The sequence below is a fragment of the Pagrus pagrus genome (genome assembly GCF_965226575.1).
Source record: "Pagrus pagrus genome assembly, chromosome: 22".
Classification (NCBI taxonomy): Eukaryota; Metazoa; Chordata; class Actinopteri; order Spariformes; family Sparidae; genus Pagrus; species Pagrus pagrus.
The window spans coordinates 17311305-17334726 of record NC_140204.1 but is presented as its reverse complement, the minus strand read 5'-3'; the positions used below and the strand labels follow the sequence as shown (position 1 = coordinate 17334726).

Below are 23422 nucleotides of genomic sequence, written 5' to 3'. Positions count from 1 at the left end.
AAGTCACATTTCACAATAAAATCCCACATCAGGCCAACATTTGATGGTTGGCGCTGGAACTAACCAAGCAGAGCTTATCTCCTATTTGAAAATCTAAAAGCTTAACACTACTGGTAACTTAATCCTCTTATTATTATAACATCAAACTATACGTGCACACGTTGATGAAGGTTCTCAGTCATCCAGGTCATGGTAATTCTAAGTGCTGTATGGTAGGCAACTGGACGTGTTTCAGTTTCTTGAAGACGTTTCACCTGAAGAAGCCTCTCGGATGAGAGGTGAAACGTCTTCAAGAAACTGAAACACGTCCAGTTGCCTACCATACAGCACTCACAATTATATATGCGCACAATTCAGAAAAGAATCTTCAACATGCAGCACATGTAATCTGCTGAAATTAAAGTCCTGCTGTCAGACGAGGAACGGAATAGTATAAGATAGATACTCGGCTCCTAAAAAGCATAAAGTCACACTGGAATCATTTTTTCCACAGGAGGGGAAGAGATGGATGAGGAGACAGGAAGTGGGCCTTGAGTTGAAATGTTCACCTGTCTGAGGAACAGTTTTTTCCAGCACAAAACAGATTGAATAAAGTCACATTTATATTGTTCACAGTTCTAACTTTGCTCGTTTTCGTCAGCCTTTAATTCAATCTTTAATTTAATAGAAAATTCCAAGCATGGGCTCTTTGACTGGACGTGCAGTGCCAGTATCTACTTCATCATTACCTTCTGTGTCTGTGCGATGCTTGGCCATTAAGTACAGCAGACTGACTTAGCGAGCATGTGCTAAAAGGGTCAACTGTGTCATGAAATTTCAGACCTTCCTGTCGATTTCAAGAACACAAAATCATGCTTAGATAAAATAAAGACTCTCGTTACGCCTGTCTCCTGTGACTCACCAACTCATCTATTTCTTCTCCTCTCAGGGGGAATGTTTGCTCTAACGCCTGTAAACTTACGACAATCAGAAATACTCGATTTTGTAAACAAATTTATATAACTCTTCCTAGCATGTGAGCACTTGCTGTGTTAATTTTAACATTTTGTGCACTTTGCATGATGCTCACATTGGCAGGGTTGAGGGTATTCAGGCAACCCTCCCCAGATGACACACACTAAAACTGGATGCACTCATGGTACTATAAAGATGCCGCATTGGATTAAAGCCCAGTCCCAATGGTATAAGGATGCATGTTGTATCATTTCCACAGCTTTGTAAGACTATAGATAGATTCAGTAATTTCTTACTGTACGCTGAAGGTATATTTTGAGTATTAGTGGCAAGTTTGGACCAACATCATGCATGGGCGTATTGTCCAATGGTCACACTGCAGTCACTCAAAATCACATCACAACATCCTTCGATGTACAGCCCAAAACACAAGCAAGTGGCTACAACACCTCCACCTCTTGACTTTCTGTCAATGCCAGTCTCTACCTGCTATCAAACCTCTCAATTTCTCTTAGTCTCGTACCTTCATACCTCCGTCATTCTTTCATTTCTTTCCTTCTTCCTTCCGTCTGACTAAATGGTAGATAGATAAGATGGATAAGCTTCTTCTATTTAGTCTATCCACAACTCACAGTGTCATTAGTGAGCAACAGGACAACTGCTCGGCTAGTAAGACTCGTCGACAATCTTCTCTTGTCTACATCTCGTTCGTCAGCTCCTCAGCGAATTCAGCCATGATGTCATGCACCCAGATGTCCCTTTCTTCCTGCGAAGTGTCGACCAGGAAGACCGTCAACTTCCTGTCCCAGGGGTTAGTGGCTTCCTGTATGGCCTCCAGCTGGGCTACAAGTGGTTTCTTCTCCACGTGGTTCCTAAAAACGATGGAAGCTTCCTCTGACCACTGCCTCGGCTTCAATCCTGCCAGGGAGACAGGTGCGAAGGTTAAGCTGACTTAAATGTTAATAATGCAATGTTAGCATCCAAGGAACGATAATAAAATGAAAATAGAAGAGTGGAGATAGACATAAAAAAAAAAATATCACAATAGATCAAATCAGTTCAGGGTTCCAAACATGCATATGCACAAAACGTAGATGGATTTTACAGATGTCCGCTCCACTCACCAGCCAACTGAGCAGTGATTCCCTGGAACGGAAGCTGTCTGAACTCTTTGATCAGAGGTCTGAGCTGGGTGCAGCTGATCAACTCATGTTTACCGTAGTCCAACTCATACACAGACACCAAGCCATTGCTTAGAACTCCTTTCACTAAAACACGGTGCCAGCTGACAGGAGAGAAGGACAAAGAGTGGATATATTTAGGCAAAGCACAACTGAAGGCACCACATTATTTATTTATTTATCTTTTTTTTTTGCTTTGGGCCACAACTTTCAATGTTTAAGGACAGTATCCAGACTGTGTCTTTTATCAAAATTTCAGTTGTGCCCATTGTTTTCATCAAATTAAATTAAATCATAGCTTAACTCACTTGTTCTCCACTTTAGCAGCGTATATCTGATTCTTCCCTATGTTAAGTGGTTTCTGCTCAGTTTTATTGTAGTAGAGAATCATCTCTCCCATCAACACCACCAGTTTGTACATATCTCTCCAGGGCTGCAGCACAAAGTGGCCTGGATGGCATGCCACTGACACATAAACATCAACGTTGTTTCCTGAGGAGAAAAAAAACATGAGAACATGTGATGTTCTGGGCTACATTAAGGAGTACATGGTTGACTTCCTGCCTTGAAATATTTTTGTCTTTAATAACTAAGACCTTCATTACCTGCTGGGGGCAGCTCCAGTAATGGTGGCAGCTTGAGAGAGGATGATGGGGACGACGGTGTTTCTGGTGGGCTGGTGCTGGTCGTGTTGCCTCCTCCACCTCCTTTGGGTCCGGACAGAGCCCTCCTGAGATGAGGCTTAGCTGGGACAGAAGTTGACGCTGGACTCCCATTAGTAGAGTTACTGCTGCTGGAGGTTTTGGAGGACACAGTTGGTGTGGAGATCTTGGCAGGGCTGTGAAATTAAAGGAACAAACAGGAATTTTATTTTATAAAGTCATAAATAACTTTAAAATGAACATTAGTTAGGTAAGTGGTTCCCAACCTTTTTTCTAAAGGGACCTTTTTTCTTTCATTGAGTAAAATACATCAGAGACTTCTTGACTTTTCTTAATTCTGTCTGTATTACGTATCTTTTTTTTTTTTTGACAAATCTCCTTCGTCTTCTCCCTATCGCTGGATTTTACATTTATATCTGAAATAATCACTTAATAATATAATAATGAACTTTAAAAATTGCAATTTCATTTTGTTTTTCTCACATCAATGAATGAAATGGTGAGATAAAGGCTCACTGCATATTTTTTTTGTTTTTGTTTTCTTGCACCCCTTAAAATGAAGAAGGCCTTGTGAACCCCCAGGAAGCTTTGGCGACCTCTAGTGGGCTTCAGAACCCCCCAGGTTGAGGAACCAATGAGATAGATAGCGAAGGGATGATAAAGGTGAATATAAAAGCAGTAGGAACCTGTGGCTCGTGAGGAAAACATCTGGTCGCTGTTTGAACAGGTCAGACTGGGCCATCTGATGGTTGAGGCTGCGGGCCGGGTCGTGGAAGCTCTTGTCGGTGAAAAGGTGGACGTAGATGCAGCGCTTGGTTTCATCTACCTTGGCAACCTTTTGGGGGGGGGGGGGAGGTTAGTATGGAGGTACATAAATAAGAAAAACAGAGGGAGGCAGGATGCAAAGAAGATATCACTTTGTTGGAGGCCAAAAGGAGGAGGAGAGGCATAATATAAGTGGTAGTTGAGGTAAGTGATATTATCAGATTGACAAAATGTTACAAATAAATCACATGTTTAGGGTTTAATTTAGTTCAGTTAGTTTAATTAAGGAAGGACGGGCAGCAGTGTACCTTCATGCTACAGTCTGTGGTGTTGAGCACTTTCTCTCGAAGCCACTGGACAGCATCTGGAGTCCAGGATCCAACACTGACAGCCAGGTCTGCTAGACAGCACTTCACAGCCTAAACACACATTGCAGGAATGTTATTTAGATTTTTACTTAGATAATAACTGTAGACTTTATGGGGATGCTCTTCCTACTATAACAGTACATAAGAAAAATCCTATGAACATGTAATCTCGCTCGACTGTTTTACTCGGGGACACACGAGCCAACCTGTGGTGGGATGGCCATGAGGTCACGGAGGAACGGCGGTGGGATCTCTCTCAGCTCAAACACCTCTACAGAAGCCTGCACACCCACATCGATGAACAGGATGTCGAGCACTCTGCTGCCGTGAAGGTTGGTGATCTAAACACAGAAACAAAGAACAGGGAAACCTCTTGTTTTTTTATTTATCAAACAAATGGCTTCAGAGGTTATATGTGATGGCTGATAGAGTTTCTGCCAGTTTTACATGCTGTGCCTCTGCTGTACCTGTCATGCTAGTGACAGCAGGCTCTATTGTGCAATTGTGAATTTATTCCTTTTGTCAGGCCCATTTAATTATATGTGGATTTGTTTAATAATTCACAGTCTGTTCTGCAGGGATCAGCACCATCTTACCTCTACACGGGACCATTTGCCTTTGTAGCGAGCCAGACATCCTTTCCCACAGAAAGGTCTGGATACAAGGAACTCTGATGTTACCTGGAACAGAAATACATTTTATTATGAAACCTTAATCGTCATGCTGTTGTTAAATCTGACTGTACTTCCTCTGGGATAGTAAGGTCACTGTGTGTAACTGCTCATTTATGACTCCAATAAAATGTTATCGTAAAAAGTTCATACAAACAAGGTCCACCCAGTCTGCTGCAGGTGAACACTGCAGTGACATCAAAGATGAGGACTTTAGATCTGTAGTTACTAGGAATGATAAGGGGTTGTTGAAAGTTAATACTAGAAGAGATATGTTACAGGGCTCAAGGCTAACTTTATACTGGTGCACACAACTTATTCATTTTGGTGCACCAGCACATACATATAATACATTACAATTTCATTTCCTAACGCACTGTGCTCATGATTGTTTACAGGAATAAAGGTGCACAAACATGTTTTTCTTCACAGCATCAATCACAGCACACATAACAAGAAATCATGATGACCTCAATTGTTCAAACAATAATCAGCAATAATCTAAGGCGCACCAGTGCACCAAATGAAAATGTTTAGTTGCACTTGACAAATTTTGGGTGCATGTGCGACCTGTGATAGCATCTCACTTCTACATTTATTACAAAAGCTTGGTCAAATTTCATATGTCCAAGGTCCTTTTAATCTGTGTTACTTAATAGGTAATATTGTTATATGAATACATATGTTCATCGTTTCAATTTGTATACTTTATTAAAGCAGTACTAGCTGTATTTTTTGCACTCTCCTTAGTTTTCTTAGATGCTGTTGCTGTTAACAAACAGGGAACAAGCCTCGTTATTTATTTTTTTTCCATCTTTTATAAATATCTAAAATGTTATGCTCTCAGTGTCATGGAATTAATTTTTCCCTGGAATCAAATGTGGCGTCGAATATCATTATTTTTCAAGGCATTGTATTGATGTTAGAAATGACAGTGTTGTGGCAACACTTATAGGTAATAAGGGTCTTATAAGTCCTTGTAAGATAGTTATTAACATTAATAAGAGTATATATGTGTTAATGAGAACATAATAAACACGTTCACTGTTAGATTATAAGACATTTATAAGCACTTATAAGCAACTTGTCAAAAGTTTATAGATGTTTAAGAAAGTTATTAAAAGCCTAATTAGTTTATTTTCTTTCCTGCAGGATATTGGACCTATTAATCCTAACAAGACATTGCTCTCGCTTTCAATCCAGTAGTTGCAATAAGTTATGTAATGGTGACCATTTTCTTGTAAGTCTTTACAATCTAACAATAAATGTGTCAATATGCTGTAATCAATGGATATACAGTATAGTCTCATTAAGCATCTTATAAGGGGCGTAACCTAAAAACTAATGCTTACAACAAGGATCTTAATATAAACCGTCACCCAACAGTTTAACGACGACGGCAAAGTTACAAACTCCAGCAGAGGGAGTTAAACTGACAGATAACCCATACACAGTTTGCTGGTCTCAACTATGGATAATCATATAAGCATCAATCATAAGTGTCCAGCAGAGTAGCCTTTCTGTTCTGTACAACAGTCAGGTGATGAAGAGGGCAAACTCCATCCTGTCTGACTCCACTCCACCCTCTTCATCAGGGAGTTTCAATCCCTACCCTTTAACACCTGCCTCAGGATGAATTATGATGATTTTTATTATGTTGTTGTAGTTGCTGGGACAGTTTGTTGATGTAAGTTGACTGTAAAGCTATGCTGGCCATACTTTGTGCTTGTTTATGTTGATTCTGATTATGCTGCTGTCGCTGGACCATTTTGCTGATTACGCTGATGTCTTTTAAATTAGGAGTGTTATGCTTATTTACAGGGATGGCAGGATAGTCCTCATTGTATTGTTTTTATTGCTGTCCTGATGATTATGCTTGTTCATTGATGTAGTGCTGCTGGGCCTGTTTTCTTTTTTTGTTTGTTGTGTGTTTTGATGTTGTACTCTATGCTGCAAAACCAACTGCCCTTCACGGACAAATAAAGATGAACTTGTAATGTAACCAAAGTGGGTAATTTAACTGTTAGTGATTCTCTGAACCTCCTTCTGAATAGAAACACTAAACCAGGCCATCCAGTTACAGGTTGTAGAAATAATTTCTATGAAGTAAGTAATGAAAATAACATGTATAAAAATCTGATTACCTCCCTGCATTACTGCTGATTTCAAGTTCAGTTTCTCTAGACTGATGCAAGCTGGCAAGAAGTCTCTAGCCCTGGTAAAAGTACATTACCAGACTCCACAGTGTTTACCTTAACACTGACGTAGAGCGTTACTGAGCTTTAAAGGACAGCAGTGGCACGCCTAGAAAAAGCACCAGCTCCACTGTGCTGCTAACAGATTAAGTGGTTTGGAAATGTCTTAACTCCGGATTATCAACCTAATCACAATCTGTCCACAATACAACATGCCTGGAAGAAGCAACGCACCACCAATACATTTACAACAGGCTTTTAAGATGAATGTGTGAGTGCTAGTCTAGTCTGTTTACTTGCTGTGAGTACTACACTTAACAGAGAGTCATACAGTACTAGGCGCATGGCTCATTTCCAGTTAAGGGAATGCATCTCATCTGTGAGCCTGCCATGTGCGATCAATTTAGAAATAGTGATGCTATTAATAAATACACATTTTCAAACATTTCATGCAATTGCTGCACCTGCTAAACTTAAAAAAGGACACCATGACACGCGATACAAAGAAAAGGTTGCAAAGCACAAGAGAACTGAGACGAACTGAGCACAAGGAAGCAATAAATTATACAGCTATAGTTCCAGATCAAGAGCAGGCCAATAAGTCTACAATGAAATCAATAACATAAAAAGAACTACAGTGTTCTCAGCCTTCAAATCTCCTTCTACAAGAACAACTGCTCTACAGTAGAGGTCATAATCACAGTAATTCTCTGCTAGTTGTAGTTGTTTACTGAAACTGAATATAGCCTGTTCTTCTAAAAGTGAGGTTCTCCTTGTATCCTTAGTATCATATGACAAGAATGTCAGTGTTGTCCTCATACCTATAGTTCTATTTATTGATTTAATCACACTAATTGCACCACGTTGAATATAATGATTTAGTGATGTTAAATGATCACTCCGGTGGTATTCTATATTTTTTCTTGTTGTCAATATATTCCCTGACAATACCAAAAACAACAATAGATTATTCTATCTCTCAATACTTTGAAATGTATGGTTTCAAAAAGGCACTGAGACATCACATGTAGCTTGTTGTTTAACCTGGGAGTGGAAGTACGTCTCTATGTTCTCCAGGATCTCATTCAGCTTGGCAAGGCCTCTGGAGGGCAGCTGGCAGTAGATGGTCCCATCGGAGCAGACGCTGCTGACAGTCACGTTCATATAAGCACTATTCACCTGCAGAGAGCCAGTGATGAGAGTTTAGTGTGCTGCACACTCACACTAACCCAACAGCACACATGCACACACTCTCCTGTACCTGTAACGGACTGGCCAGTGTCTTGTCCTGCAGGGCTTTCATGCAGGCAGCATTGATGTTAACATCATCATCCTGTGATGTGTCGTACAGGACGACAAGAGGGGTCTGCCCTCTCTCTAGGATCTCTGCCAACAGGATCCTTCCACTTGCCATTGTCTCGAACTTCTTCAGCACAGCGGGCTCCTGACAGAATGGCTCCAGGCCTGGAATAATACACATGTACACAAGTCAAATTTTTTGAGTGTAGTGATGATTAGGGCTGCAACTAATGATTATAATCATTTTTGTCTAATCTGCTGATTATTTTCACAATGAATCAATTGATTGTTCAGTCCATCAAAGGTCGAAGAAATTGTGAAAATACTATTCAAAGATATGTTTTTCAAATTGTGTCAACAAAAACACAAAGACTCTTCATTTACTATCATACATGAGAAAGAAAAGAAGGAGGAGGAAGAAAAAGCAGCAAATCCTCACATTTAAGAAGCAGTAACCAGCAAATGTTTGTCATTTTTGCTTGAAATGACACAATTAATGGATTATCAAAATAATTGGCAATTCATTTTCTTTAGATTTACTAACTGATTAATCAACTACTGATGACGTGTTGGTGCTATATTCTCACCTGCTAGTTTGCACTTGGTCGCCTGGAAAGGCAGTTGGAAAAACTTCTCATGCAGCTCAAACACTTTGGTTTTGCTGATCACCTCTGAGAAGCCGTGATCCACATAGTACACCTAAAAAGTCGAAGACCACAGGGTTTAATAATGTTTCTTCTCATCTCAAAATCAGACAGTTCATCTGCAAACCTTCCTCATCCTGTTCCTTACAGGACACCACATCTGGATTTGATAAGATTTATGCATTTATTTGTCTTGGATATATCACTTGGCCTTCAATGACTTGTGTCCGTCTCACCTTGACCTTGTCGGCCATGACCTCGCAGACTTGCGCCCTCAGAATCTCCTCCTCCTCCTCGGCCCTAACGGCAACAAGTTGGCCGGATGATGGAGATGACAAAGGAGATGGACTGCTTTGGTTCAGGCCATAAAACTCCCTCATTTCATCCTCCATGGACTCCTGAGCCTGGGAGTAACCCTCACCAATGTACCTGAGAGAGGAGGAGAGACAGACAGTGAGACATTTACGCACTGTCGATAATTACAGCACATTCACACACACAGTTCTCTCCTACCTGAGTATAACTCCATTGGTGTTTGTGGCCTCCACAACCAGCACAGAGGGGTACTCTTCTTTGGGGATCTGCAGAGAAGGCACCGCATGGTTACTGAGCCTCCTCCCCAGCTCCTGCCTCACCCTCAGCTCCTCCTCACTGACTGAGGAGTTCCTCCTATTACAGTTCTCGTCCTCTCCGGCTCCACCTTCAGTGCTGCTCCTCCTGTACAAGATGGCCCTCTTGGGGTTGTCAGGCATTGGATAGTCGATGGTGCAGAAGTCGGAGAGAAGGTGAAGGTTCTCCAGGACATGTCCGGGCAGTTTGGTCTAGTAAAAAAAATAAAAAATATTACAAAAAAATACATTAAGTGCAACTCGCTCCTGAATTTGTTAATGACATTAATGTAATTGTGTTTCAAAGGGTCACTGACTTTGTAGGTGTCCTGGAAGAGCTTGGGCAGTGCATGTGCCCACAGACCATTGGAGTACTTCACCAACAGCTCCTCCAGTTTCAGCTTCAGGTCGGGGCTGAGGGTGGCAGGAGACGAGGGAGGGCTGGGGGACGAAGAGGATGATGGTGGAGACTGAGGAGAACGAGAACCAGAGCGAGTCAGGTGGTTGCTGGGGGGTCTTTGCTGGGCAGGGGAATGTGAGGGTTTGTCTGTGGGGGTGTTTGGGGCAGAGCTGGAGTTTGGGTTAAGGGTAGGTGAAGGGGAGGATGCAGTGGTCTGTTCCTTGGAGGGGTAGAGCAGCAGCTCTGATGGGTTGCTGCTGCAGGTTTTCTCTACCTAGAAGAAGAAATGGAGAGGACTCAGTATAAAGCATTTTGTAGGCAATACTAACTGATCGTGACTAAAAAGCATGAACTAAGCATTGTTTTTAATGATAAATTTTTTAGCATTGGTATTGTTGTTGACGTAATGTATGTGCTAACTACAAACAAAACTCATTACTTCACAACAATGTTTTGTGTTGAAAACTTTTATCTTGAAGTAAACATGTATGTAACACTGTGATCCTACCCTCTCATTGAAGTAACATAGTGCAGAAATAAGTGATAGGGATAGTGGAGACACCATTCACCCTAATACAAGACACTGTACCATCAAAGTTATTTTGAAGCTGTTATTTTAAGGTTAAAAGTTAAATGTTACTTTAACAGATGAAACAATTATGCCTTCATCAGCACCACTGTTTTATGATTATTATCATCATAGCAAAAACATTTTTTTTTTCAATAATTATTTGAAAACACATGTTCCTAATAATAGCGACATATTAAATAACTACAATAACATACGGAGTACATACAGTGCATATGTGCGTCCAGGTCTCCAGGTCTTTGATGGCCTCGGTGGGCAGGTCCTGTTTGTACAGCTCTCTGTAGATCTGAGGCAGCTTCGACACCCAGAAGCCGTTACTGTACTTCCCCAGGATCTCCCTTATGCGACCCTGGACCTGCTGAGGGTTGTAGGGTCTTCCTTTGTCTGAGCCGGAGCTCTCATTCAGGTTCAAGGGTGCTGGATGATTGGAGGAAAAACACAGATGAAAAGAGAGATTACACACACACACACACACACACACACGCAGGCAATTACTGCTTCCACTTTGAACTTCTCTCCCCTGGAACTTGTTGATTGTATGGCATGCTTTTCCCTTCAACAGAGGGGACTGAGTCTTGAAAGAAATGGATGATTTTAATCAAAAAGAGACTCAGGTAGAAGAATAAAAATGAAGCATATTGACGAATAAAGCTGTGCTTCCTTTTGCCCTAGGATTTGTCCTTATACATATAAGTACTGCCTTTCCTAATTTAGTTACACTAAAAACATCTTTGATATCAAAGTGTGAATCCCTAGAATGACAACAACCAAACTGAACTGAGTTATCTCACACTGTGGAGCATAGTTATTGCACATTTTCTACACAGGGGTCTCTCTTTAATATAAATTCCTCTTCAATCAGGGATACGTCTTTACAAACAGGAAGTTAAGGCTCTTAAACCAGTCAGAATCCAACTTTAACCGTCTCTTCTATCTGAAGAGACGGTTAAAGGGTCTGAAATAAACATGTCAGAAACATGACAACAAACACATTTTAAGCTGAAGTAAAGACTTGAGGGAGAGTAAGTACGGAGGAGGGAGGATCAGACACACAGAGACAGACACCTGGGAACTGATTTCAGTTTAAAGCTTTTAAAATACAACTCATGTCTGTAGGAACCTCAGGGAAACAACCGAGACAGGGTTTCTTTCACACACCATAAAATAACATAGGTCTAATAAAGGTAAGAGGCAGACGGACGTGACAAGAAAGCTGTCCTTTTGATTTGAGCCTTAAATGTATATGTCCGTGGGTGATGCTTAGAGCTGCTGGAAAGCATTTAAATCATCTGAAGTAATGCCGGTGCTGGAGTGTTTCTATTCGTTTAGAGGACAAAAAGCTACACAAAATGTATTTTTAGTGTAATAAAAAGCAGCCTGTCCTACTTACGCCCAGTCTGTTGGGGGTTTCTGGAAAGGTGAGCATGCACCTCCTTCTGAAACCGTGACGGGAGGGTCATCCTCTTGTCTGGCCTGGACACAAGAAAACAGAACAATGAAGATAATTACTAAGAGGATTACTTTCTATGGGCTCTGGAGGAGAAGAACATTGTGATGAAGGCAGACTTTTTCTGTTTTTTGCACAGTTTGAAAAAAGTCAGTAAATTCTGACTTCAGTTTTAAAGCCTGGTTCTGGCTCTGTGCTGCATATCTGATCTGTAATCTCTTATTAGGCACAGCACATTATGAGATCTATTAAAACGCACTCTGGTAACATCTCAAAGTCTAACCAGATAACCTGCTTAAAATCAGTGAAAGACAAAGTGTTTTGTGGTTTGTCCTCAGTATCACAAGCCATTAATCAAACTGTCTCATCCCCCATTGGTCTAGAGAACAATGGGTCATGAGATACAGCACACTGGATACTGCATCGCACTGTGTGTAGTATATCAGATGCTACTCCTCAGACATAGCTAGTGACAAACCGGAAATCCATGTGTAAAATATCCATTTCTTTCTGTACACTTGGCTGAACTGATTTGATGTATGGAATCTTATCTCGTAGGTAAATCTCGTCAACTCAATGACACAGTAACTGCTTTGTTTAAACATTTCTCTTCTAGTTTCTCTCTTCAGTTCCAATCCCTGCCTCGCCCTGGTGCATAGCTAATAATGGAACCAAGCAATCAATAAAGAAAGAGAGAAAAGGCCATTTACTTTGTGACCCTGAATGGCTGTGAGAAGGTTTAAAGTACTTTAACGCCCATACATAGATCTCTGCAGTCCACTGACCTAAATTAGTTTTTCTTTCTGGCTGGTTAATGAAATTACAGCAGGATCAACCATCACTGATGGTTCCCTGGACTTGACACCAAACCACTGTGGCTTAAGGTTTAGGCTTTAATTAATCAATTCCTGAAGGAACTCAATAACCAAAATGGCTGTATAATGTATGTCAGTAGAATAAATGTTGAAGTGTCCATTGGAGATACATTTTCATTTGGAAACCATATTTGTATTTTTCCCCTATAAAAATTGCAACAACTCAGAGTTCAAAAATAACTCATAAACAATTAAATTAGCACAAGCAGTGCCTGTCAGTTACAATTTAAACCAAAACGTTCATTCAAACATTAATTTTCATTAAAGCAAGCATAACAAGGACAATGCACCTTGGGTCTTCAGCAAAGAGACAGGCAGAGCCCTTAAAGTGCTCAGAAATCATGGAAATTTGAACATAGGCAAACTACATTTGTGGGGGAAGATTGTGTGATATGATTGAAACCCCTAAAACAGCTACCGAGTGCCAGTGTTGTAGTCAAGACCAACTAAACCTCGACCAAGTCATGACCAAGACCGGAGTGTATTGAGACCAAGACAAGACCAAGACTTTGAGGGGTTTAGATCCAGTCAAGACAAAGACCAAGACCAAGGTCAAGTCCGACACTGCACAATGCACCACTCTCTGCTGTCTCTGCTATCTCTAGCTCTCTTACCTATGTTAGGGAAGCTTGTTAACACAACCTCATTATATTATACTTTCTCTCCACAGGAAGAAGCAGCATTTGCCTGAATGCCTACAAGAACTCTCCCCTCAAGGTACAGACAATCTTCCTTGACTCATTTCTCCTGTGTTTTCATTTCAATTAAAGTATTGAAACTGTAATATTATGCTACCTGTTTGCTGAATTTACCATTGTACCAGCAGGCAACCCCTAGTGCATTTGCAGGCACACTAATACACAGACACACAAATGATGACTGTACTGTCCAATGGAAGATCTAGATGGATACAGAGAGATGTGCTGATTCATTCTGTGTCGGTTTAGAAGCGTTAATCTACCAGAGAATAGAGCGGGGATTAGAAAGGGCTCACGTCCCCCCTGCTCTGGGCTCGTGTCCCCTGCCAACGCACCGGGCTTCCCACCCTGCCGCCCCATTGTGCTGCGGAGGGCCAGCGACACACTGGACACCCATGGAGACACTGACAGAGGACTGATGTCAGTTGTTTTCACAGTGGACGGACGAACAGAGCCGCGGAGGGATGGAGCTGAATTAATCTTGACTCACTATTTAAGCAAAGCAGATAGATAGTATCTGACAATGCTTCTAGATGGCTTCTTCAACAACAATGAATCAGGTTTTAACTCAATCATGTTCACAGTGAATGACAAGGCCAAAGTCTATTGGAATGAGTGCTGATTTTTAGAAAAGACATGATAGATTTGGGTAAACTACTAGCAATCAACCGATGAAATCATGAAGGGTGTAAAGGAGAAAGGGAAGAAGGATTAAATGATTAATGGTTAAAATAAAGAAACAAATGAAAATGAACAACTGAAATGTAGATGGACACGAAGATGGCGAGGCAAAGAGATAAAGAGAAAAAAGCACAGACAGAGACAGATAGAGAAAGAGCCAGAATAATCTAGAGAGCACAGCATCAACCCAGTGCTGAATAAGCAGCAACAGGGAGGCTGTTTGCACTCAGAAACCAACCAGAGTTCAACCAGGCTCCCATTCACCAGCAGCCTATTCTGATTCAGCTCAGACCACACAGGTGGGAGGAGAGGAGGGGGGGGCAGAGAGGGAAAGAGAAAGAGAGATACAGAAAAAGAGAGAAAGAAAGAGCTAAAGGAGAGAAAGGAAGACTGTAGTTTGGACTGGATAGTGACGAGTGACCCACAAATATGGTTAGAGAGGTGTAGCTCACCACTCCTCAAATTACCTCCAATGATTACTTTTTGATTTTCATAATTGTATGAGACAGCTGACAGCATTTTAAAAAACCTGAGTGTATCTACAATATTCTGGCATAAGATCTAACTCCTCCGAGCTCGTCGGTCATTTACACATTCCTCTACTCTGATTTCCTCAGTGGTGTAGAAGCCTGCCTGGTGACTTCCACATATAATTGTGCCATAAAATCCCACAGATATGTGGAACCTCAGCATTGGGATGTGAGCTAAAGCTGTTTTTTCATACTAAATGCCTGCAACAAATCACATTTTCCGTTTAAAATTCATATTTTGTTACAGATTCCTCAACAGCAAAAAGAATGTTCCATCATTCAAACACAATAAAAGTGATCACAAAAAATCTGATGATCCCCTCACTCACTTCTCTGCAGGTGTGTTCCCTCTCCTGTTGGGTGTGTTCTGATTGGACATCTTGTTTGGATGCGCCCCAGACTTGCCCTCTGACTGGCCATCCCTCATGTCCCTCGCCTGTCTGAAGTCTCCATGTCCTGCCCCTCGGCCGCCACCTCCTCCTCGACCCCCGCCTCGCCCGCGGTGGTTCGGCTGCCTCAGAGAGGTTTGAGGTTTGGCTGTGCAGAGAAAGAGAAAGCAAACAAGGGAAGTAAAGCTACGAACTTAAAGTACACACTGGCACGTACACTCACCCTGACTCAGCTAAACCTGATGCTGGGATAGGGCAGTGTGTCTGTCTGGAGGGCAGTGTCATGGATATGTGGAGATGTAGACACAGTAGATCTGATGAGCATCTGAGCTCCAATCAGCCAGCCAGCAAGCAGCAACAACACAATGTCACAAATTCAAAATGACATCTTTTGAGAAGTTAAGAAAACTACCTACACTCATGGATTTATCAGGTTAAATTCCCAGTTGAATTGTGTAATAAATGAGTGGGAAAGGTCCAGGAAATATCACTGTATAATACAGTGATATTTCCTGGACCTTTCCTTTCACTGCTCCACCTCCATAGTTAATACAGTCTGTATTAACTATGGAGGTGGAGCAGTGAGTCAATTAGTTTATCTTATCTTTGCATAAAGACCTGAACCAGTGGAAGAAACAGGTAGCACCTAACCAGCACCTGTAAAGCTCAGCAGACTAACTTGCTGCGGAGGAGAGGGACAACCAGCAGCGACTCCAGGAAGTCAGTGAACTCAGAAAATAGTTAGCTACAGCACACAACTTCTTGTAAAACCACCACTTATGGAGGTCATGCAGAGGCATCAATTGAATTGAGACTGTTTTCATAACCAGCTAAAAACTCCCTGTAGTAAGTTTACGCTAATCAATGCTTGGCTCTAGATGATCAATAGTTAATGTACAGACATGTGTGGAATCATTCCTCTCATCTAACTCTCAGCAAGTACATTTCCTAAAATGTTAAACTCATTCAATACTTTAAAAGATTTGTAATATTCCAAATGGGCCTGATTTTATTTTGCGTTATGGTGAATGCTATCAATACCCAACAGGGATATAGAATAGTTTCCTAATACAATTCAGGAGACTATGATTACAGTAGGAAAAACTTGCCTTCCTTAAAGTTATATTATGACATGTATGACAATATATATGCTGGATACTAATACCCTGAATAAATAAAAAATAAAAATTGTATTTAAAACTCTCAACCCTTATTGGATGATTGATTTGCCTGAACAATTATCTCCTCAGTTAAAGGTGCAATATGTAAGAATTGGCCAGCTGTCTAAATCAAACTCTTAACAAAAATTGGGCAGCATATCACCAAAATAACCACAAACTGCTGCTAACTGTATCTGCTGTTACCTTATTAGCTCACTTAAGCGTGCCCCTAGCAGTCCGGACTTGGAGCTCAGAGCACCAGGGGAGTGTTGGTGTTTATATTGCAAGCATGGGCGCTTTGGACTGGACAGGCTAGGGCTAGCTGGTTAGCATGCTAACTTCTGTAGATATCTCTGTAATAAATTACATACATGTCATGATGCTAAATTTGCTATTTTTCCACATTCTTTTGATAATTCATTTTATAACGTTTTAAACATACTCTTTTTCAAGACTGGTAACATCTCGTCTTGCTGAGAAGAGTACACCAAGTCACAGCATTATTCTAATATGATAACAAAACCCGGTAACTGTAATCTGTGATAGTCACAGTAAAAAGTTCAGTAAAAAGCCCAAAAGTCAGAGTGTAGTCATCCTAACACAGCACCTACAGGTCCAGCCCCTCATCCCTCTGATGTTACATCAGACCGACATGACATCACATTTCTGCTAAGTGACATCACCAGCTTACCCTGTTGTGCATAACCCTTAGTCATTCCCACTCCCACACTCCCTCTTCTTTTTCTGTTCTTCCTCCCACTGCCTCTTCTTTTATCTTCACTCCTTTCCTCATCTCTCTGTTCCTTTAGTGAGATCTCATCCTTTCTGTTCTCGCTAAATCTCATGAAATCTTTCCCGTGACAAAACAAAACACGCAACTTTGCCTTCAAAAGTCATCACTGAGGCAATTTCCAAACCTATTTCACTCCTCTCTCTAAGAGGATATGCTACTTATAATATAAGAGCTACTGGCAGTCATTCGATTAATAAATCAGTTAATTAATCAATTAATCAATCAATACAACTTCCATACGCACAAACATTACATAAACTCAGCAGTCACACACACACACCCAGGCTCAAGCTTAAATCCACATGCAAATATAGGCAAGGACAAGCAGACACACACGCAGTCAGAGCAGACGCCGCGTCACCTCACCAGCATGGACACACAGTCCCTGGTCTGTCTCTGCCTGAATATCAATATCCTGGTGAGGCGGTGGAGGAGAGAATAAGAGGGAGAGAGAGGGAGATGGAAAGGTTGATTTGTGAATCAGCTGCTCTTCGTTTGCAGCTGAGTCTCAGCTGCTATAGGCTGCATTCGCCTCAAATCTCAACACTCCACCCTCCCTCTCTCTCTCTTTTAGACTCCTTCCGTCCCTATCATCTGTCCACCCCCTCCCTCCCATTTCACCATCCCTCTGCTTCTATTTTCCTCCGACCCTCTCGCTGCCTCTCCTCCTCTCCCTCTCCTCCATGCACTACCACCTCCCACTACCTCCTCTGACTCTCGGGGAATATTCTGCAGCATCGCAGTCTAGCGGTGGTGTGTGCACTAAAAAGACATCTGCAGGCATGCCTCTGTATGTCAGAAGGGGTTTGTGTGATAGCACGTTTGAATATGAGAATACATGTTAGTTTTGTGCATTTATAGAGCAAATATAGTCGGAAAAAACGGCATCTTTGCACACGTATGAACCTGACGCACCTGTCTGCTTGAGTGCACGTGTTAAACAGGCCAGTCATTCATCCACAAACTGCCGGGCTGCACCACAGAAAGCATTTGCTAATGTTGCATTGTCACAGCACTGATACAGGCGCTGAACACTTTCTAGTTTTCTCTCTCTGCAGTGCTGCTGCACTGTAGCACCAGTCCCGAGAGGAGTCTGGAAAAAGGGTTGGAAATATTCAATAAATCTCCTAGGGAAGAATATAATAAGTATGTATTAAATAAATATATATTTACAGCTTACTTTGGTTTTGTAAAAACGTGTTTAGTTAGGGAATAATGAATAAAACATTATTTTAGAAAACAAAGACACAAGGGGTAGAAAACAAAACTACTCTGTCATCACTATGTAAACAGAGGGACCTGCTGGCCAAATCCAAGGCATGTTGTTATCTGTCCTACAGCCACAACAATTAGTCGATTATTTCGTTATTCAATCGAAAGTAATTTTATTGCCAAAGATTTTTTGCAAGCACAAAAGTCAACCAGGTGCTCGTAACACCTTCCTAAGTGGAAGGATTTGCTGCTTGAGGTTTTGGACACAAGAAGCAATTTGAGGATGTCACTATGTGCTCTGGAAAATGTTTCTTTTATATGATTAATGATTAATTGTTTAACATTAAAAATAATCAACAGATGTTCTACTGTGATACACCAGAGATAAAAGAAATAAAAACTTGAATTACAAAAAAAATAAAATAAATCAACAGATGAATCGATAATGAAAATAATCTTTAGATGCAGCCCTGATTTTTTGTTTACTTGTCTGCAGGGCCACACTGGTGTTGTGTCTTCGTGCCCTTCGGGTGTGTTAGAAACATTTTACATACTTTTAGAAACGGTAATGATATTTTTATTTAACTGGCAATAGATCCGTTTTTGCTTCAATGTATCATAATAAAGTAAATGTTGATTGAATGATGTAATGGCTATAGAATAATGACACCCTAGTGTTTAGATTGATTTCGTATAAACTTTGCTTTCACTATGCACGCAACCTCCTGAGAAAATGAAGACTGACTCACGATTCAGCCTTGCACCATTTCTATCGGCTTTCACATCTCTATTATAGAATAAATGAATGAATACACCCATGTCTTGTCCTGTGTTGTTGGAGTCAACACACACTGACTATAAAGCATGTTCTTGTGTCATCTCATGTTCTCTGCATTTCTGGATCGTTCCGGTAGCTTTTCTTTTCTTTTTTCTATATTCACAATGAAAACAGTTCTGATGGGAAGTTCTGGGGCATTTCATGTCGCACCAAGTAGCCATTCATTCACATCTGAGAGACATTCAAGTCTTTTATAAACATCTATTGTTGTATTACAGTGTTTGGATACACACAATGGCCCAACACACAGAAGACATCCAACACCAGTTCTTCTTGCAGTGCTACAGTGCTTACCTCCTAGCCACAGAGCTGCCAGACTATTCATGACTCCGGTCCATATTTATTTACACTTTAAGAGCTAAAAACGTATTCGTTATGATTTCAAATGAGCTTTAAGATACACTGTATATAGTAGATGTACTGTACATTTTTGCAGTAACTTCAGTGACATTTAATCTAATACCTAAGTGATTTAATGAACCCTGTGACCAGGAACATCTGTGTAATTGGATAGAGCTAAATATGTGTTCTCCAGGAGAGGCTGATAAAAGGGAAAGTCTGTAAGATTACAGGTGGTATGTGCAGCTTGTGAAACTGGATTAGATTCCTGTTGAACACCGTAATGGTAAACCCATGACATCCAAAAACCATTGCTTTGACAACTTTTTTTCTCCCTTAAATGACTGAATATATCAGCTCGCAGTCTCTCACACAGAAACTAAGAAGGTTGAGGTGTTGAGTCTCCTAGTTGTTTAATTGTATGGTAAATATTACTAGAATGAAGTTAAATTAAAAAAAAAATATGCACACAAAAACAACTGAGAGTTATGTTTAAGGTAAGCTAAAAAGAATGGCTATGTAACTGTGGTAATGCTTGGAAAAGCCCCAAAATAGTGGTCCAAAATCTTACCATTGAGGACGAGTGGAGCAGCCGGTTTGACCCTCATCTGGGTGTTGACCAGGTGGGGTCGGCCTGTCTTCTTGGAGCTGCGCTGACGAGCCACTACCTTGGCTATATGGGCTGTCTCGTTGGCCCCTGAGGCAAAACACAGAGTCTGGAGAAAGAGAGCGAGGAGTACATAATATTGTCAATAACAGATTCATCTAAAGGTTGAGTTTTTACCTCTTAACCCTGAAGTATGCATCATATCCAAAATTACTTTGGAAACATTGTAGCATGGTTTTAACCTTTAGCCATATATCAACTAAATGCTAGAGAGAAAATAGAGAAGGACAAAAGAATAAAGAAATAAATCAAAATATTTAACCATGGCTAAATATGTGTACACATCTATCCTTCAAACCAAGCATCCTGTAGCAGCCACACACACAAACACACACCTCTCCAGAGCGGTTGCGCTCCACGCGGACTAAAGAGGGCATGCTGGCTAGCAGCGCGTCCAGGTGGTTGTGTCCCATCTGTTTGTGTGGTATCTGCTCCCCGGTCAGCTCCTTGTACTCCGACTGCAGACGGGACAATGACACTCCGCCTTTGTTGGCCTGGAGGACGGCCCGCAGCATCTTTTTCACCAGCTCCACGTCAGCCATCTGAATAACAAACAAACAAACAAACAAACAAGCAAACAAAAATCCAATTCAATAAATGAGCAAGCAAGTAAACAAAACTAACGCTGAAATGGATTAGCTGAAAGGTGGAAATTGGAACAGCTAAATCTGGCCATCTAAAAATAACTGAACAAGTCAAGAAAGGAACACTGAAGGCAGAAACACTCAGTGCATTAAAACAGAAACTTCATTAATGTACTGACAGATGTAGAGATCTTAAAGATTATTTACTAGCTCATACGAACCATGCAAACAAACCAAGGAACAAAACACACAGAATTCAGCAGAACCAATCCGACACACTTCATGACAAACTCATTTTGATATAAGCTTTTCATCAGTTTTGTTTTCCCTAACATGAAAGTAGCAAGTAAGACTGAGAGTGACTGCTGATATGATGACTCAAACCACATTTGTAATAGCTTGCACATACATTGAGCTCATCCCCTGTGCCAATGACTGACTGGTTAGGCAGGTTTTTATTAAGTGTTGATCAGATTTCGAAAGCAAACTGTTTATTTTACAGACAGCGCCTCATTTTTTATAATGAGGATATTTTTTTTGCATGTGCTGTATGGTCAAATAAATGTTTTGTTTTTCCAATATGTCTAGTCAATGCTAGTAAAACAAACACAGACATCTATTATTCTGAAGAGAAATTCAACTATTCTGTCAAATAAGCAGGTACTTTTTGGTGATTTCACTCAATTCTTTATTCTGTCTTGTTTATCAAAGGCACAGAGCACTGCTGTAGCCCCTGGGAGACATTTGGGTGAAGAGCTTTAGCTTCAAGATGTTACTGATTTCCCCTCTGTCTGTCCTACACCCTGTTACATTCCTACTCCCTGCAGAAAAACAAAACACTTTCAGTTTGTCTGCAGCCAAACCAAACCACCCTGCAGAGGAATGCACATAAATCTACGAACCTGAGATTTTATGATATTCGTGAAAAGTAAAAAAAAAAAAAAAGAAAAAAAAGAAAAACGACTAAATCGCATGATTTCAACAAATATTCGGTGTGATAGTAAAAATCCAGACTCTTGCGGACGTGGAGACACACCCTCAACAAACGGCTCACACTTCACGCTTCGAGATCTGTCCAATGCCACACTTTCAAAACAAGTGGCCAGCCTACAACAGCTATCTAAAATGGTGACATTGTTTAAATTTCTCAGGTAGTCTTGTCTTGGTATCTGCGCTCTGCTCAGTGGACAGGAATAAACAGACTGCAGGAATCTATCTCATCAATTTTGCATCAGGCATTAAGTATTAATATTATTTTTGACACGCTGGTTTGTGATGCGAGTTCATCCCCTTTCGGAACTTTTATTACAAAGTCTATTCCTTGTTATTTAAGAATTTAGAAATATACTCGTAGGCGATTTCGTACTGAGCCTGGATGGTAAAAGGTAAAGAGACATGTGAAAAAGGTTGCACGGGAAACAAGTGAAACGATCTACAGATTTACCTGCCTAGTTGTGAGAAAATAGGCCCACTTCAGCATGCGATGGGTTTAGGCCACTTGTTGATCTGGCCACTTTCTGCAGCGCAGACAACAGACGGGATAGAGAAACTATGAATGACGTAACGCGTCACACTTCGACTCCACACCCTCCATCGGGACCAACTTATTTGGATGAAGTTTGCCCGTCTTTTTTTCGTTTTCTGAACGAAACTGTCCTTAAATGGCCCTGATAGATTGAATGACGCCGGCAGAATGTAGCAGACCCGGTGTACAGTCCGGTATCGTGCGTAACATCGAGTTAAATCCTCCTGCCACCTCAGGGACAGCGGCCCGTCGAGTTAGCTGGGAAACGCTATCAAAAGACCGGAAGCGCATAAATCTTGCCTTCATAATAAAACTCAGCGAGTATTCTTTACTTAGCATATTTGTAACACAAGTTCTTACTTTGAAAGCCACTACCGGAAGTACTGCTTTGCGTCCGAGCTAGCTTGAAAGCTTTCGAGTCATCCTAGCGGGGAGTACAGAAAGAGGCAAAATACACACCCGGTGAAACTTTGCCATGAGTAATTGTTATAAAAGTCTATGTAAGTCATTATAAAAGCTGTAAAAAAATATATTCTACCTTGCTCTACACAGACAGTGGTGCTGAGGTCAGGACCTGGTCCAGTCGCTGTGAGTGCTGTCACCGCCACAGGGCTGAGCTGCGGCCGGAGCTCTGTCCCCGGAGCGTCTGCCAGCCGGTCCAGGCACAGCCTCTCCTCCGCCACCTGATTGGTCGGCCGTGCATGGGCCTCTGTCTAATAACACGTCAATATATGCATCCAGGGGTCGGGGGACATCTCCTGTCCAACCCCAGCTAAAGGTCATTAACGTTACTTTTTCTGCAGCAATGTGTCAAGTTAGCCAATTTTAGTTTTTACTTAACTCACCCAGTTCATTTCTTTGAAAAGACGAAATTCTAAAGAAATATTTTTTTTCTTAAATATTACGTAGATATACATCCAAAAAAGTATTACTTATTCAAAAATAATTATTATTTTAGTCTATAAAATTGTATAGTGTATAATGTACCACAATAACTTAGTCCCCAATTTCTTATGTACATTTATTTGTTTATATATTTCCCAACCCCAGTCATATTTCACATGATCCATTCACTGTCATTAACCTATTCCACCTTGTACGTTCAATTTACTTTACCATTTAATAATCCAAATACTGGTCTAAAATCTTAGGTAATTTTGTATATTATTGTGTTACTTCTACCCTTGGCTCTCATCAACTTTCTTGATTTAAACACTGTTATTGTTAAATCGTCCCCATCCTTACATGGATTCAAATCTCTGGGCTGTGAGGTTGGAGGACTAAAAAATGTAATTTTTTATGAAGTAATGGACACGGCCACTAGGGGCGCTACTTTCCACGCTTCTTC

At 40.9% G+C, this 23422-nt stretch overlaps 1 protein-coding gene across 2 annotated transcripts; it reads right to left on the bottom strand.

Moving 5' to 3' along the window:
* Positions 1-262: 262 nt before the first annotated feature.
* On the bottom strand, positions 263-22814 carry tdrd7b (tudor domain containing 7 b). 2 transcript variants are annotated; one of them, XM_084344681.1, is made up of 20 exons: positions 22613-22814; positions 20301-20507; positions 19870-20014; positions 14897-15104; positions 11727-11809; positions 10545-10753; positions 9665-10021; positions 9253-9560; positions 8976-9168; positions 8683-8794; positions 8058-8260; positions 7841-7975; positions 4527-4610; positions 4137-4271; positions 3871-3981; positions 3484-3632; positions 2741-2973; positions 2444-2627; positions 2079-2239; positions 263-1872 (listed from the first exon to the last, which is right to left on the bottom strand). In XM_084344681.1, the coding sequence occupies exons 2-20, from the start codon at positions 20505-20507 to the stop codon at positions 1652-1654; spliced, it is 3438 nt and encodes a 1145-aa protein (XP_084200807.1). In that variant the 5' UTR covers positions 22613-22814; the 3' UTR covers positions 263-1651. The 2 variants fall into 2 exon arrangements, with proteins under 2 accessions (XP_084200807.1, XP_084200806.1); XM_084344680.1 differs by lacking the exon at positions 22613-22814 and adding an exon at positions 21994-22288.
* Between the last annotated feature and the right edge of the window lie 608 nt (positions 22815-23422).

Coding starts and splice junctions, on each gene's coding strand:
- tdrd7b (XM_084344680.1), bottom strand. CDS start 22,029: ATGCTGAAGTGGGCCTATTTTCTCACAACTAGGCAG. Junction 11,810..14,896: donor GGGAACACACCTGCAGAGAA/GTGAGTGAGGGG, acceptor TCTTGTGTCCAG/GCCAGACAAGAGGATGACCC. Junction 3,633..3,870: donor CCACAGACTGTAGCATGAAG/GTACACTGCTGC, acceptor CCCCCCCAAAAG/GTTGCCAAGGTAGATGAAAC.